Genomic DNA, 16,590 nt, shown 5'->3' on the forward strand with positions numbered 1-16,590 from the left:
GCCTCTCTCACCCCAAGCTTTGCATTTAAGACAAAAAGAACAGAGCCCAGCAAAGTTTAAGGGAGAATCACTACTAAGAATCTCTTGATACCTACAAAGTACATGGAGGTGCATTTGAGCCATCGATTCATCTTGGTGGTCCTTTGCAGTGTGGAGAAGTATATTAAAAAAAAAAAAAAAAAAAAAAAAAAGAAAAGAAAAAGTTCTTCTTGTCCGACAAAATGAACACTCAGCCAGCGAGTGTTTGTGTGTGTGTTTGTGGTCTTCAGATGAATCCCCCTCTCCAGCAGGCAGCCTGCGCCTCGCAGGGGGACCAGAAATCTCGGCAGGGTCCTCTAACTTCTCTCCAGCCCACAGCCTCTCCCCGAGACTTCATCACGGCATGAGAAACGATGCAAACACACAGAAAGAGAGCCACTGTAGCACAGGGACCAGCCCCGGGACAGCAGCTCCTCCTTTGGGGCTGAGTCTGACTCTTCCCCTCTCTGTCAGACCGTCCTCCTGTTTGTACAGGCTCTATCGTAAAAAGATAGGCTAGGCTGCTTTCAGTTCCCTGCTCCTCTACTTCTGTCTCTTTCTGCTTTGCTCCTTTATGCCAAATAGCAAGGCTGTTCAACCTCTGGCGGTAAATATGTGAGTTTCTCCATGTCTAAAATATCCCTCTAAACAGCACGCAGACAAGTCGTTACCTCTTTATTTTTGACTCTCAGTCCTTCCTCCAATGACTGATTGGGGTAGAACTGCTAATAATAAACCATCCTAGCATATCTAGTCCATGAGTAACCATTACGGTGACACCCGTGAGCAACAAGGCCAGCCAAACGAAAGGAACCTCAGTGCTGCCGGCACACGTATCCCCTTCCGCAGCCACGGCCGCTCATAAAGCTACAACCATTAATCTCTGGGAGATTAAAGTCTCAGGTCCAGACCAGGTCATCATCTGGCGGTCTGACGAGACGCTTTCAGTCTCACTCACACCGGGAGGGGTCTGAGCTGACGGCTGAAGCGCACAGTAGCAAGATTAGGTGTTGGATTTTAACGATCAGCTCTCTGGCATATGGAGCCTGGAAGCCCGTTTACAATCGCCCCCTGCCATCTCTGTATCTGCAAGACAAACACTATGCAAAATATCTTTTTCCAAAGGCAAGACGTCAGCTTTTAATTTTGTAGGAGAGAGATTTGAAAGTGGATCAAAAGGCAGCAGGGATGCGTTTGATTTTCACACCAGCACCAGTGAGGGAGTTCGGTTACCCCTTAAAATGCCCCCCCTACCCCCACCCATAACAGCAGCATACATGTGAGAATACCCACACATATAGTATAGCATGTCATATGGGGGTGCTGGGTAGGGTATCGACTCTCAAAACCTGCTCTGTCCCATAGAAACAATGAAACTGAAATGGATGCATATAGGGTCTAGTCCCTTAAATAGGCACAATAGAGAGTGTGTGGATGTGTAAGACTATTTCTGTTTTGTTTTGTCTTTTGCAGAGGACACTGGGTGGATAGGCTATAAACACCTCGCAACTGTAAATCAGTGCCATCTTAAAGAGCAAGACCATATAAAGTACGTAAATGTGTCTGTTTTTTTTGTTTGTTTGTTTGTTTTTTGAAGAAGAAAATAGATTTTGATCATGATTGGAGGTTCTTATGTTACAACACTGCTGGGAAAACCCTAGAAAAAGTGATGTAATTTATTTATTTATTTTGTTATTATTCATGCTTGACATGATGACTACTAGAAAGTAAACATGACGGGTCATAAAATCAAGTTTGGCTTAGTTGATGATCTTCCAGCACTGTTTCAGCTGTGCGCTCCTATTCTATGGTGCACAGAAAAATCAAGACCTGTCAATCGGAGCAATCGATCTAATACAATCGCGCTCCAGCTGTAAAACTATGTCCACACATCGTCCCTACCCTACCCACCATACCCGAGATCCAGTTTCCACTGACTGAACTTTCAAATGACATTAGGAAACACTGTGCCATGATCGTGACGCTGAAGTCCTATACGACCGGATCCCAGAAGTCCTATAGCTTTAGCCACGCAGCATGTCATGTCACTCAGTAAGGATTTTCTCAAGATCTCGCATCATGTTTTTGTGTGTGGGCTCATTTAAATCGAGACAAACTACTCAGCTGTGTGATTTACTATGGTTTACTAATGTTTTGCGATGTTACAAAGCACAACGTGGCAAAAAAATCTGTATACTGTTTACATGCGTGCCGGCGGCAACTTTTTATGGGTTTACCTCATCAAATTGCGATCAGTTCAAGAGATCGGCCAAATTTAGTGGCTATACCGATCATGACAAGGCTAAGGGATATTGTAAGGTCAGCAGATGGTTATGCAAAAGAAACCTCTTCAGGGTGATACAAGACCCTAATGTGAAATTCTCAGTTATTATGCAGCTACTTTTCACATAAGTAAATAATTGAACACAAAATATTAATTTGACATTATCTCAAGAGGACTCACCGTACCAATTTGAGTGAGAGTACAGCAGGGAGCTGTGTAAAAATATAAATTAATTATGCGTGCATCATTCTGCACTAAGCATGGACAAGTTTGTGAGAAGACTGAGTTACAAAAGCTATTCAGTCAAGAGCAGTGAGTGATTTCCTTGTTTTTTGTTTGATTAACATTAAAAACACATACAGACAGCAGGAATAGTAGGCTTCTTTCCCTTTAAGACATAATCCAGTACACTGATACTGAACACATGCATTCTTTCTCATGTGTTTAAGTTCACTTAAGACATAACCTACTATTTTTACTAGGATACTCGACAAGATGGGCATGTTGACATAGTTTGTGTGAATTTGTCCGTTCTAGAACAAAGCTGAGCAAATTATAACACCACTTAGAGACTTCACATCTCAAACACAATGAGAAGCCCACTGAAGTTGATTTATTGTAGTACTGTATTTACAATGTTTTTTTTTGTTTTTTTTAAAATGTATAGGATTTTGCAAGCAAGGTCATGTTTGAGACATATTTGTCTTTATGTGGATGCATATTGGTGGCAGGCTTGAAAAAAAATTATATACAAAAGGAGGGGCCCTGCAGAAAAAGATTGGGAACCACTGAATTAAAGGAATAGTTCAGCCCAAAATTAAAATTCTGTGATCATTTACTAGAGCTGGGTTAAAACATTTTCACATGAAAGTCATACAAGCTTGGAACAATATTAGGATGATTAAAAGAATTTATATTTTTTGAATAAAATAAAAATATTGGAAAAAACTGACTTGAGATATTCTGTTTTTCTGCGATACATAGTGCGATTTCACCAGATCTATTTGGAAGGAATTAATCATTCTAGAATGATTAGGATGATTTTGTGGGGAAGTGAATACAAGCATAGTTAAATACAACAGAACAAAGATACAAATGAAATAAACAGTGCTTCATGTTTGTCAGGTAAGTCTAACAGTATTCAGGTACAGAAACTGAAAGAAATGTAAAATAACACTGCATATTCTTCTCTGTATAAATATATAATTAATCATTGTTAAATCTACAAACATGTTTTTCCTCTTGTTTTTGGGTTTGATTAACATTAATGACACAGAAAGCAGCAGGAATATTAGACTGCAATCACTTTAAGACTGAATGCACGGATCCAATATAATATGCATCCTTTTTCTTTCTCAATTGTTTACATTCATGTAAGCTTATAAGAGACTGTGTTCATGAGGATACTCATCGAGACGAGCATTTTGACATAACTGTGCATGTATGTGTCCGTTCAAGCACAAATAGAAGAGAACGAAATTTGGTGTTCGTGTGCTGTCTGTCGCACAGAAAACAGCCCACGAGTTCTCTTTCACGTCTTTTTGCACTCTAATGATTTAAAATTGCTTGAATGTTTAAACTGACAGGACCAAAAAAACGTGCAAAATATAAACTTTCGCTCTATGATGGTTAAACTTTGCAATTAATCCGAGAATCATGTGCGTTTCGAGCCGTGATGCCTGGTCTGTACGGATCGACTTCGAGCCCTATACTTCACATCACACATCCTGCGATCCGACTATCGCAGATGTGCACATCGTGATATCGATGCTAAAACAATCATACAGCCCCCCCCAAAAAAATACATTCCCTTTAAGGCTACATCAAGAACTTTTCAACTACCTTAGCATTTTCTCTGTAATCACATCTGCAAAGATCAGTGCACTCATTTTCTGTTCCAGAAAAAAATAAAAATGAACAAAATCATAACATCCCCTATTTGTATGCATTTACTCATCAAGAGTAACCTCTGGGTATAGTAGACGCGTGTATAATGCATGACTAAAATACATTTGCGTACAAGGGACAGGTGCAAACAGGTTGGTTTGTTGATAAAGTTGAGTAATAGGGTGTGTCACATTTCTAGTGTTGATTTAACATGCACCCATGAAATCTAAAGAAAAACACACTCTCTATGGTGTGTTTTCAATGTGAATGGGTTAATAAGACCAACGGGGTATGAAGTAATAAGTTCTCTGGTTGGACAATGTATCTAGGTTGAATCTTGGCTGCCGGGCAGTCTGGATGACTCTATGTGTTATAACTCATGTCAACACCTTGTAAAAATGAAACCCTATCCCTCATCCCAAATCACACACACCCACAAAGTCTTGCCTGGCAACAGCAAACGCACATGGCCATAAATCAAGACACACAGAAGAAAGCTATAGATACATGTGTCCAGATATACTAGGATAACACAGAGAGAGAATCAGAGATTGCGCAAAAGCAAGCAGTTATTATGGGTGTGACAGAGAGTGATCAAGTATGACAAAAACAAAACAAAAACGTGTAACCGTGTCAGTGCTTTAACTACTAACCCGCACTAGCCCAGGGCCATATGTTGACAACTACGAAGGATTAATGGCTTAAGCTGAAATCACTCACTCAACAGACTCATCTTCTCTGCTGCTCCCCGTAAGGGCACCTGCAGCTATGACATCACATGACATTTACATCTGTTTTGGTCATTTTTTCCCCCCACTCTTCTTACACAGAAAATCTCTCGTCCCATCAGAACCTGTGACATGTCATCCACATAGTGCTGCACTGACCACAGATGGATGAGTTGCTGTTGAATCAGCCCCCCTGGAGTGGAGTGGAGCAGAGCACGGTCACGCTGAATTTAGAAAGTTCTGGAAGCAGACGTAACCCTCTCATGCGACTGTAGAGGGTGGAATTGCTGAAGGTGGGAAGAGAGGGAAAGAACTGGATTCTTGGAGTTCAGCCAACTCCATTACTAATTCCACATCAAAAACATCTCACAGCTGGATATCACAAGCCTTAAGCAAAGAATACTGGAGGAATATCCTCTTTTTTTTATAAAAAAAAAAAAAAAAAAAAAAGCAACCACACTGTAATCCGGAATAAGTTGGCAAAACTCAAATTTGAGGCAATCAGTTACATCAATGTTAAGAAGTTAAAAATTTAAGTAAGCTGAACACACTGAAAAAAAAGATTTTTGCAGCTTGTTCAAATTAATTAAAATGAGCTAAAGCAACACAATTCCTACACATTTTGTTGTAACTTAATTTCATTGTATTTAATCCATGTAAATATATCTAGTATTGAAGTTTACTTAATCCGTTTGTGTTGGGATTACATGAATGAATTTTGTTCCATTAACTGAAAATGGGCGGTGCTTGTTAGTTCCCAGCATGCATTGCATATGGCTAGATAAAGACAGAAAATGTTTAAAAATTTGATGTTATTTTATGTGTTTTGCAGTAAGATGAAAACTGGGGATGCTTGATAGTGTTTAACAGTGTTCAGTGTTCACTTATATTGGAATTATTAGAATGTTTTAAATTTCACTGGGTTACCATTGTAGAGAAGAGACTGGTGCTTCACCTTCAATTTCAGCTTTGCGCTGAAAGCTAACATGTAATGTGCTAGTGTGTGCACTATTCTTAGCTAATAGGCTGTTGACTACCTAGTCCAGTCTAATGATTCAATCACATAACACATATATGAAGTTGAATTGAATGAAAGAACATATTGGATGAATGAATGTTTTGAATGAATGATTCTTGAAACAATGAACCTCACAAAATTCACTTTGAGACTACTTAATTGGGTCACTTAAAAACTACTTAATTTCATCATGTTGAAGTTACATTAACAAATTAATATTTGTATAACTTAATTGATTCATGTGGGACCGATGTACACTATTAAATCATGTAAATTCAACACTTTTTTTCCAGTACAGGCAGATTTTTTTTTATTTTGTACTTATAAATTTTAATTGCTCTTAACTTGAAATATTTCAGTAAGCTAACTCATACATTTCACTTAAAATTTTCATGTAACCTCAACTTAAATATTTTTAATAGTGGAAACTTGGCTAGCTTTAAAGACCCCCTTGTGGTGAAAATCAAGTTTTTAATGTTGTTTAAATGTCTATGTGGTGTTTTTATATATGCTTCAAGACAAACCATATGCAAATTCATCAGTCAACACCATTGATGGTGAGTATTTTCTCAAACCAATTAATTATTTTGAGCACTTTAATAGTATGCAAGAGATTTTTCTTGGGTCAAATTTTTAATGCGATCCAAATCTTTAGTAAAATTACAGTGTTTTCATTGTTATCTAAAACTATTAAAATAATTTTAGCTAATCAGCTGAAAATATAAATATTAGATGAAAAACTTTTGTCGGGTTCAGACTACACGATATCAGCCCGATTTTGGCATGATCCGCTTGACGTAGGGTGTTGTGGTGATTCGTAAACAACAATGCAAGAATCAATCGTTTCATCTCGTACAGTGCGTCATAGTGGACGACAACTGATGCCGCATCCGGGACGCTTCATGATGTTTTTTAGAGATGCACTGATCAACTGGCCAGGAACCAGAATAGGGCGATTTTCCAAAAAACTTAAAGCCGTGTTTATTTCATTTGTCTCCAATTCAAATTTGTATTTGTGCTATTGTTTGCAATTTGTTTATTTGTCAGTATATCTGGTTTTGATATCAGAAATGTTATCGAATATCAATATTTTTCAAGGTATCGTATCGAAGTTAGAAATTATACTACCATGACAACACTACACCGTAGTTAAGTGGAGACTATCTGAAGGTCTACGGCCATGCTAAGGTCCAGTGTCTGTTGTTGAGTACTGGGAAAAACAGATGCTTTAATTAGGGCCTCTATCCTCCCAAAAGGAATCTTGATGATCTCAGCTAAGTGTGTCGGTATGCTAAAGAAAGGCAGAGAGGAACTATTGGATGATGTTGTGTCTATATGTGCAGTATAGCTAAACGCAGACAGTTACTGACTGAAAGCAGTCTCGGCCCACTGACGTGCCCGTTATTTTGACTGACAAGGAAAACCGTTGCCATGGCAACACCGAAAAGAAGTTAACGGATTTAGGGCATATCTTTTTACCACAAATTATCTAATCTTCGTATGTAAATATGCTAGTTGGCTCTGACCCCACCAGTTAACATCAGTTATCTCCTACGGTGTCATTACAGTCAGCAATAAAATGCTAGACTAGGGAGTAGAGATGTCAGAATTACAGGACGGTAGCAAGGTAATGATAACATGGTCATTAATTTCTTGCTTTGGCAAGGTCTCACTTTAAACACAGTTATGTCTAAAGCAAATGTAAACAAGAGGAATACAAGAATAAATAAATAAATACTATAATAAACAAATGCATTAAAAATAAAATAATTAATTAATTAATCAAATTACATACAAGAATGAACCAAAATAAATAAGGATCAAAACATCAGATCATTGCAACACAGAGACACACTTGGGTCTCGTCCAGCTGTTTGATCACAATGTTCTGATTTGACCTTTGACCCAGTGCCCAGACCACTTCCCCGCTATTTTCCTCTACTTCCGACAGCTGGGTAAAGTGTAAGATCAGATTTCTGCTGACCTGTACAGTGTCATCCTCAGATTTCATCCTTCTGCAGAGCAGAACCCCTCTGTGGAATTCAACACATCCTAAACCATCATTGGACAATCTAGCGATATTTCAGTGACACTATTAAACAACTTAATACATTTAAGTGTTACCTCAGTCTCTTACAAATTCTTACAAAGTCCTTGAGCATCTGTCAAAAAGCTTCTCAATTAAAACTAAAAGGTGAATCATGTCTGAGAGCAGAGTGCTCATTATTCTTAAAACACTCACAGAATATCAACAGATAGAGGAATGAAAAATTAACATCTCATCGGCATGCCCGTGCCTGTATTTGGGTAACGTGCGAGCACTTGGCAAGAGTTAAAAAAAAAAAAAATTAAAAAAAGGATTCCCAGGATTCTTTGATGAATAGAAAGTTAACAGCATTTATTTTGAAATAGAATTTTTTTTTATAACAATATAAATGTCAATTTAAAGAGGTCATGAATTGAAAAAAAAAAAAAAAAAAAAAATCAAATTTTCCTTTATCTTTTGACATGTAGGTCACTGTACTTTAAAAATATCCTGTAAGTTTCAGAACTCAAAACTTCCTTGTTAGTCCAAAAACAGCTTTTATTGAGACCAAGCTCCGAAGACGACTCGTTACGGTTTTTGTCACATTATGACGTCACAGTGTGATGAAAGACCGCTTCTGCAGAATCAGATTAAAGTCTACTTCATCTTCATCCACATCATCATTGCATCTTTGGCCTCGCTCACTGGCGTATTACTGAGATGAGAAGACCAATGCAGGATCACCTAATGCTAGGAAAGTGGTTATCAGTAGAGCATTATTTGTTTGTTCAGTACATGTCACTGTGGATTCTTTGGTAAATCAGTTGCACTTTTGGCGCAGGCTTTGCAAACAGACTTTTACTCTAAGATATGGACCTGACAATAATGCCACAACATGTAAGTAAACATGTTCATTCTAATGCCTGATCTGTGATCAGTGATTTCTGATCATCATTTAACAAATTTTAAAAACAGGGATGGATAATACAAAATGCTTTTTGACAGAAAAAAAAAAAAAAAAAAAAAAAAACACAAGAGAACCAATTTTAAACCTGGCGCATCAATTTTCATTTTACAATGATCTTCCCTCTCTGCACGCGCGCACGTTTGTGTTTGCGCGAGAGAGTTCGCGCAGCACTGAGACAACGGTACATTTAAATCCATAACTAACGCACTATAGTTATCATACAAAATAAATATGTAACATAATTAGGTACTTTAGTTAGTAACACAATAACGCAACACATGTAGGCTACATTCCTCAACACTGAGAATGAATAAATAAACGCCTGTTTCTCCAGACTCGTGCTTGTCAGTCATCCACAAACCACAGCACTTTCATAAATCACCAAGCATTTAGCGATTTAAATTTTATTTAGATTTATTGTTCAGCATTTTTTACCCGTTTACCATAAGGAGTTAGAAATACTGTGACTACTGTACTGTGCTTGCTTGAAAAATCAGTCAGACGGCGGGAGTGGAAGGGAGATCGAGCGGGCCGGGATTTTGTGTTGCTGTCGATCTGCAGTCTCTTTTTAATGATAGGCCGCACGCATTTGTCAATCATGCCCGCTTGCTATTTGGGGGAATGAAACCAGTGCTATGTACTGCGCGTGCACAGAGGACTCGCCAGGTTTTTGCGTATTTTAGAGTGACAAATCGTACCAGCGTACTTTGAGGTCAAACTGCGTACCTGCTACGCAAAATGCGTACAGGTTGGCAGGTCTGCATGTGTCAGTAAATTAAGTCAGTGACTATACAATCAACATCACATTGTTTCTCTTAGTAGCATGAAAATAATCTGTTATTTTAATTGTGATTAAATTATATATAGAAAGCGATCAAAGAATCCTCCCTTTATAATCACTGGAGCTGTCAATCACACCGCGCAAGTTTATCAGTGACTGAGTTCTCGACTCTCGGCAAAACTCCCGTTATAATCAATAACGTCGTCTACACAGCTGCATGGTGAAACTCTTATTTACATCATGTTTGCACTGTTAGTTCTGATGAAAGTATTTGTGAGAGTGCAGAAATCAAGTTGCAATGACAAGATCGCTGCACTCATGTGCTCAACAGACTTGTCTGTCATCGGCCACAATGCTCATCGTTGCAACCATTCATTTGACGGGAGCAGATCTAAATATGTTATAATCAACACTTTTCATGATTAGTTAATCTCGACAGGTGTAATAGTAAAAAATGTAGTAAAAGATTTTGAGAGTACCCAATGTAATACTTATTTCATATGTAAAGATGTTAGCCAATCACAACAGTGGGCGTTTACATTAAAGTCTCACAGTAGACACGGCCCTTACAACAGAGCATTCAAATTTGGGTTGAAAATTGTCTTTTATTTCTCAAATTATGAGAAATTTATATGTAAAAATCATACTAACATTATAAGTGCACCTCAGTAAACATAAAATAATTTAAAAAATGCAGTTCATGAGCCCTTTAATGTGTCCTTGATGAAAAGTAGTATTCATTCATAAACTTTTGAATGATAGTGCATGACTCAAATGCAGTGGGTCAGTCACTTAGAACGAGTGAAATGCACAAGATAAACTTTCAACCAGACTGAATGCAGTCAGATCAGATGCCTTATTCATCATTCCATCAGGAGGGAGAGATAGAGACTGTGGGTGGCACAGCATATCTAAGTGGATGACAGAGGAGTCATGACTTCTGAGTTCATCCTCTGTCGGTCGGCGCCAGTCCGTCCAACATCTCTATCAAAGCTGAGGCATCTTATTCCACCAGAGCAGAGTCCTATCAGCTCTCTGATGAATGAGGATAAATTCCAGACTAAAAAACTCCCAGTCTCCCACTACAACTCTCTCACACAGTCACCCCTCTTTCAATTGTTATTTCAAACTAAATTAAATACAGTCCCTTCTCATGCCAATGGGCCAAAATAAACAGCCTCGGCACTCACATTTATTTAAAAGTTCAAGTTTTATGGAGCTTTGGAGTGAGCCTCTCTTAACTGTGCAAACTATCTAAACCATGAAAAAGATGCCCTAAAAAGTGCGCTTGTGGTGCTCTGATTTTTCTACAGATTTGTTTGTACTTAACGATTCTGGAAAAAAATAAGCTCCTAAAAACTACAAAAACAGCTAGATAAAAGAGACTCTTCTGTTTGATTAAATGTGTATAACTTTGGAGAAAAAGTGAAAATGAAAGAAATTTCTCAGAAGCTAAAAAAGTGAAAAGGAAATGGTCTCTTTAATAATAACAGTCATGGTGGGGAATACTTTGGATTTTTGGCATTACATTACAGTGACCTCGCCTGCTCCCATTTCTGTGGATTCTGGTCTGTGGCGGAAAATAGCACAGCGTGACAGCACTTTCTCGCACATTTCAATTCTTTCACCTGCAATAACACTGGAGCCCCCTAATGGACTGACCCAACCACTGAGATGGACGACTGTTCCTGCAGTCCTTTCATTCATACATTTAACCCAGCACAAATTACATGTGCATACAACTTTTGATAAGAATTACAACTTACTTAGATAACTAATGATTACAGTAATTAGTTTAAGAAATCAAAACTTGAATTGCAGCTTTTATTCTATTGTCTATTTAGCTCTGAATCAGACTGGAATGAGAACTTGACAAACAAGTATCATGTCTATGATGTAAATCGAGCTATTCTCAATCCTTTGACGATGTCTTGTCTACGGTAGTCGATGTTACCGGTGTTCAGTCGCAACACCGGTTTCATCACTTGCCCACCGCGGCACCGAGGTTAATTTTTTTTCCCACTTTAACGCGTTAAAAATATTTGCATTTAATGCAATTAACGTAGTATCCGTTTTCTGCGTTATATGATCAAGCTCTTATTCATGCTAATGCTTTTAAGCCATTCAAGCGTGACAAGGCAAAAGAGAACAGGCTGTCTGTGAATGTCCTGCCTATGTGGCGCGCGCCAGTATCGAGTTCTCTTCTGCTCTTAACGAACCTGTAACACACAAATTATGCCAAAATGTCCGTTTTCTCGAGTGTTTTTCAGTAAGAGTAACCCACCATTCAAGCAATTGTCGTTAATTTGAAAGTGAAAGTCGGCCTTTCCGTAACAAAACATCGAAAGCTCAGCCGAACAGATGATCATAGCTGTACAGGGCGGGTTTTTATCTTTCATGTCAAAAACATTCTTCGTCGCGGAGAGCGCAGTTCATGGTTGCATAGCAATGACAGACGCCTCGGGAGCGCAAGCGAGGCCCCGGTATTACCGGTGTTGTCACATGTCGATTAACCAGTGGGAAAATTTTCTCACCGTCACATCCCTATGTCCCACCCAAACTTACATCAATATATCAATGGTTCCTTAACAGAACTGAATGCAAAAATTGCTTACAAAATTCCAGAAATTCAATGGCCCACATATTTCATTAAAACAATATTTGCCTGACTTCGGTTATCTCATCTATGTCTCAGTAAAATCCCACTGGAAAAACAAGAGAAGAAACATTCATCTGGCCCAATATTGTATTTGCCTGAGGGAAACACCTGAAACAACATAAAACACCACAAGGTACACAAACACTCTGATGAGACTGAGAGGAGTTGATCTGTATAGATGAAGAACAGAAGCACAGATAGTAAAAGAGGAGTGTGTGTCTGTTTGTGAGTCTGAATGTTAATGTGAAAGAGACAGAGAAAGGACAGTGCCAGCAAAGCCTAGCAACAGTCACGCTCGGCAACCAACGTTGAGAAAGGCAGGTTAGGACTTGTCTCACTACACCCTTTAGAAAGTCCTTCCCACTCCTCCTCCCCCTCTTCTTACATACCACAGACAGACAGAGACACACACACACACACACACACACACACACACATAATGCCTACTGAATGGTTCCCAACTAGGAAGGAAGGGGAAAAAAAGAAAAAAAAGGTATTCTTTGTATGAGTAGCTATCTGGGATGGTAGTTAAATATTAAATTAAAGGCATATTTCACCCAAAAGTTGCTTACCCTCAATGTTATTCCAAACCTGTATGACTTTCTTCTTCTGTGAAGCATAAAAGATATTTTGAAAACATGTTTTTGTCCATAGAATCAAAGTCAGTAGAGTCTAAAAGTTTGTCTTTTACTGTATGGACGAAAAACACAAAAGAAGATATTTGGAAGAATGTCTCTGTGTTCTACAAAGAAAAGAAAGTCATACAGATTTGGAACGGCATGATGGTAAGTAAATTATGATGATTTTCCATTTTTGAAAGACTATCCCTTTAAGAAAAAACAACTAGCATAAAATTTTATGTCAAGTGAACATTTACCAAGAGGGGCAGCTGGTTTAACAACAGATGTTTTATGATGGAGCTAAGAAGAAACTCAAGTCAAACTCAAGGTCTATGTTAAGGCAATGCATTAAAGCTAATGCCACATCTCTCCTCTAGGAGGCAGTCCTGATGCCTTACATTTCAAACTATTGTTTGAAACCTGAAGTGCATTGCAAGTCCTCTATTATACATTAGGCAAGCTTTGCTGATTCTTAAAATATAACCATCCAAATGACTGACAAAAGTAAAGTCTGCTTCTATGCTCCTGTAAGATTTTAAATCATTTAGGGGAACTGTTTTTGACAGTTCACATTTTGTCAGGTTTCTTTACTGCTGATCATTGTGAACCAACGCAACTGCAGTCAAAGTCACTGTTGCTGTGGTTCAGAACTAAGTTGTGTGTGTTTGCCTAGGTCAGCAGAACCAGAGACACACAATCACAAGCCTGTCACACAGAGTGTTTGTTTGGAGACCCAGTTTAATAGGGTCTCTCTCCAAAGCAGCATGTATATACCTGTAACCAACAGATCATCTCTGCTGTAGCCTCAAATGTGTTTCATAAAAGGAGGCCAAATATTTTTCAGGATCAATAAAATCACAGTAAAAGTACTACTGCCAAATTCTATGAACACTTCTCTCAACACAACAGGAAATAGAGGAAGTTACTTTGACTAAAGATTACGAGGGCACAAGATTTAAAAAAATAATGATGTGCATGGATAAATCATTTCTAATAAACACTGCAATATTCCATAAACCAAGCCTTGTCAATTTTGATTTCATAATGACCTTAAAATCTAATCAGCATCTGACAACTGTAATAATTAGAACCAATGCAAAGGTTTTGGGATCCCAGATCCCCCTATGCAATGTGGTTTGAGGGTGGTATACTCTATGGATGCCTGGTCAGATAGCCCATATTTAAAGGGTTAGTTCAAACAAAAATGAAAATTCTGACAAAATTAATGGCTGCTTAAGTACTAAGTACAAATGAACATTCATGTGAACATCAAAAGTTTAATATTTAGATATAAACACTGATGTCTATGTTACTGATCAAAATAGAATAAATCACCTTTTTAAAGTAACTGGATGCTTCAAATAATGACTGTATCGATTGCACTGTTACGCCACTAGGTGGCAATAAATTACCGTTAAAAATGTATCCATCACTGAATCATTCTTTCAGAAACAAGTGAGTCTTCATGAATCCAACTTACAAAAATATTCTGTTTCACCTGTCTGGATCTTACATTGTGTTCAAGCATCTTATTTGTGTTGAATTTGTGGTAACACTTTACAATAAGGTTCATTTGTTAACATGTATTAACTAACATGAACTAACCATGAGCAATACATTTGTTACTGTAATCTTTGTTAAACTTAGTTAATAAAAATACAGCTGTTCATAGTTTGTTCATGTTAGTTCACAGTGCATTAACTACTTATTAGTCTGTTAAACTCATTTTACAAGTATAATAAACACAAAAAGGACTGAGTTGAGTATTGTGCATTTTTTCCCTCTCTACAATTTTTTTATTGGTTATTTAATAATTTTAATGGAACCAGAAACGAAACAGAAATCGTTAAGCAGAACCAGAATCAGAACCGGAAATTTTATTACGATTTCCAACCCTACAGTACACTAATGCTTATGCTTTCTTCAACACTGATCTTTCCCTGAATCTTATCCATTCTCATGTTGTTTTCTTTTTAGTGATGTAAGCATTAATGAGAATTTGTAGCCATTCATGACGATTTCTGATTCTTTGTTCAAGTTAGGAGGCAAGTGAAATAGAATATTTGAAAGACCGAATACCAGGAATACCTTCAATGTCTCAAAATGATGTCATATGATATGGATACTCAAGGAATTCTATAGTGTCTCTGGAAAAGAGCCAGGTGAAAAACAGGAGAAGGACAATGGACAAGTAAAAAAAAAAGTAAGTATTCTCTATAGCATCTTGTCTACAGATACATACTGTTATCTAAACCCACTCTGGGGAGATAAGACAAAGAAGAGTCCTGCCTTACTAAGGTCTCAAAATAATACATCAAAGTCATGGAAGCGTGTTTGTATGTTTTCAACACACATACTGTAGTGTACAAGACGAGTGCAGGCAAGCATGGGGAGTATGGCTCAACAGAAAAACAGCTGCTTTACTGCTTAGCAAGCACAACTGCTTTAAAGCCCTCAGAAGCAACAGTTTTGGGTGACAAAAAACATAGAATAAATAAAGAATAAAATAGAAAAAGAAAAAAAAAAAACATTTTGTCAACTAAATATTAGGGCATAGCACGATACAGGGGTTACGTTACGATATATTGTGATATATTGCGATACTGTAAGAAAGGCGATATATTGTGATATTTCTAGATTTTTTTTTTTTTTTTTTTTTTTAGAAAGAGGATATACATTTTAGAAGAAAAAAAAAAAAAACAGAACATACCACCATATGCATAAAACCTGACAAAAAAACATTTATTTTACTTAATCAAGACAGTATCATTTGTATTTATATCACTAATCACTTTTTTGTGCAATCTAACGGGAAAATAGTAAAGTGACTGCAGCATTCTGTATGTGTGTGTTTTAAAGGTTCACATTATAGCAGTTTTTAATTTCTAAAGTATTTAACATCAGAAAGTCATAATCCACTCCATGACTGCATGACTTTTTTTTTTTCCTTTCATATTTATTGTAAAGCTGCCTGCTTTAAAGCAGGTCTATTGTATAAAGTGCTATTTAAATTAACGTGCCTTCATTGAAGTGCTGAACTGCAGAGCTGGTGCAAACATCACAACGCTATGATCAGATGCTTTCTGTCTGCTGCCACCGCTGTCACTTTTGTTGTATTTATTTTGTTATTGAGAGGAGAGCGTGCAGTACATATTACATATTCTATCGAAACGCGTCTCAGCAGCACGCATGGCGTCGGGACGTTTAGTGAGTTCTCAGATTCAATGCGTTTCCCGAGTTTTGATTTTAACATGGCCTATTTTGCAAACAACGTGATTCTTGTCGATCTCCTTAGTGGTTTATTTATAGTTAAAGCCAAAATGAATCCACACTTTAGCACACTTTGTGAGCTGGGTTTGCTAATGCTAGCAATGCACGGACAGACCTTGCTCTTCTCCGCGTCAGTTTGCGATCTGAGATAACACTGCCATCTAGCGGTTGGGTTTAAACAGAACACAAAGCCACGAATCTTGGATGTAAATAAAGAAATAAATATCGATACAGTGTTTTTGAGAACCGATACAGTATCGCCAAACATAATATCGTGATATTCAAGTGTATCGATATTTTCTTACACCCCTCCTAAATATACACTAAATATA

The 16,590-nt window shown here is 37.7% G+C and overlaps 1 protein-coding gene across 3 annotated transcripts in view; it reads right to left on the reverse strand.

Moving 5' to 3' along the window:
* uacab (uveal autoantigen with coiled-coil domains and ankyrin repeats b) overlaps positions 1–16,590 on the reverse strand; it is a 53,525-nt gene that overhangs the window by 26,464 nt on the left and 10,471 nt on the right. The window contains exon 1 of one of the 3 annotated variants that reach the window (XM_051900343.1): positions 96–540. The exons of the other annotated variants lie outside the window; for them this stretch is intronic. Coding sequence (XP_051756303.1) covers positions 96–131 — 36 coding nt within the window. The 5' untranslated portion in view covers positions 132–540. Of the gene's footprint in view, positions 1–95; positions 541–16,590 lie in introns of those variants that run through there. 3 annotated transcript variants of the gene reach the window in all.

This window comes from Ctenopharyngodon idella, chromosome 7 (genome assembly GCF_019924925.1).
Source record: "Ctenopharyngodon idella isolate HZGC_01 chromosome 7, HZGC01, whole genome shotgun sequence".
Lineage (NCBI taxonomy): Eukaryota > Metazoa > Chordata > Actinopteri > Cypriniformes > Xenocyprididae > Ctenopharyngodon > Ctenopharyngodon idella.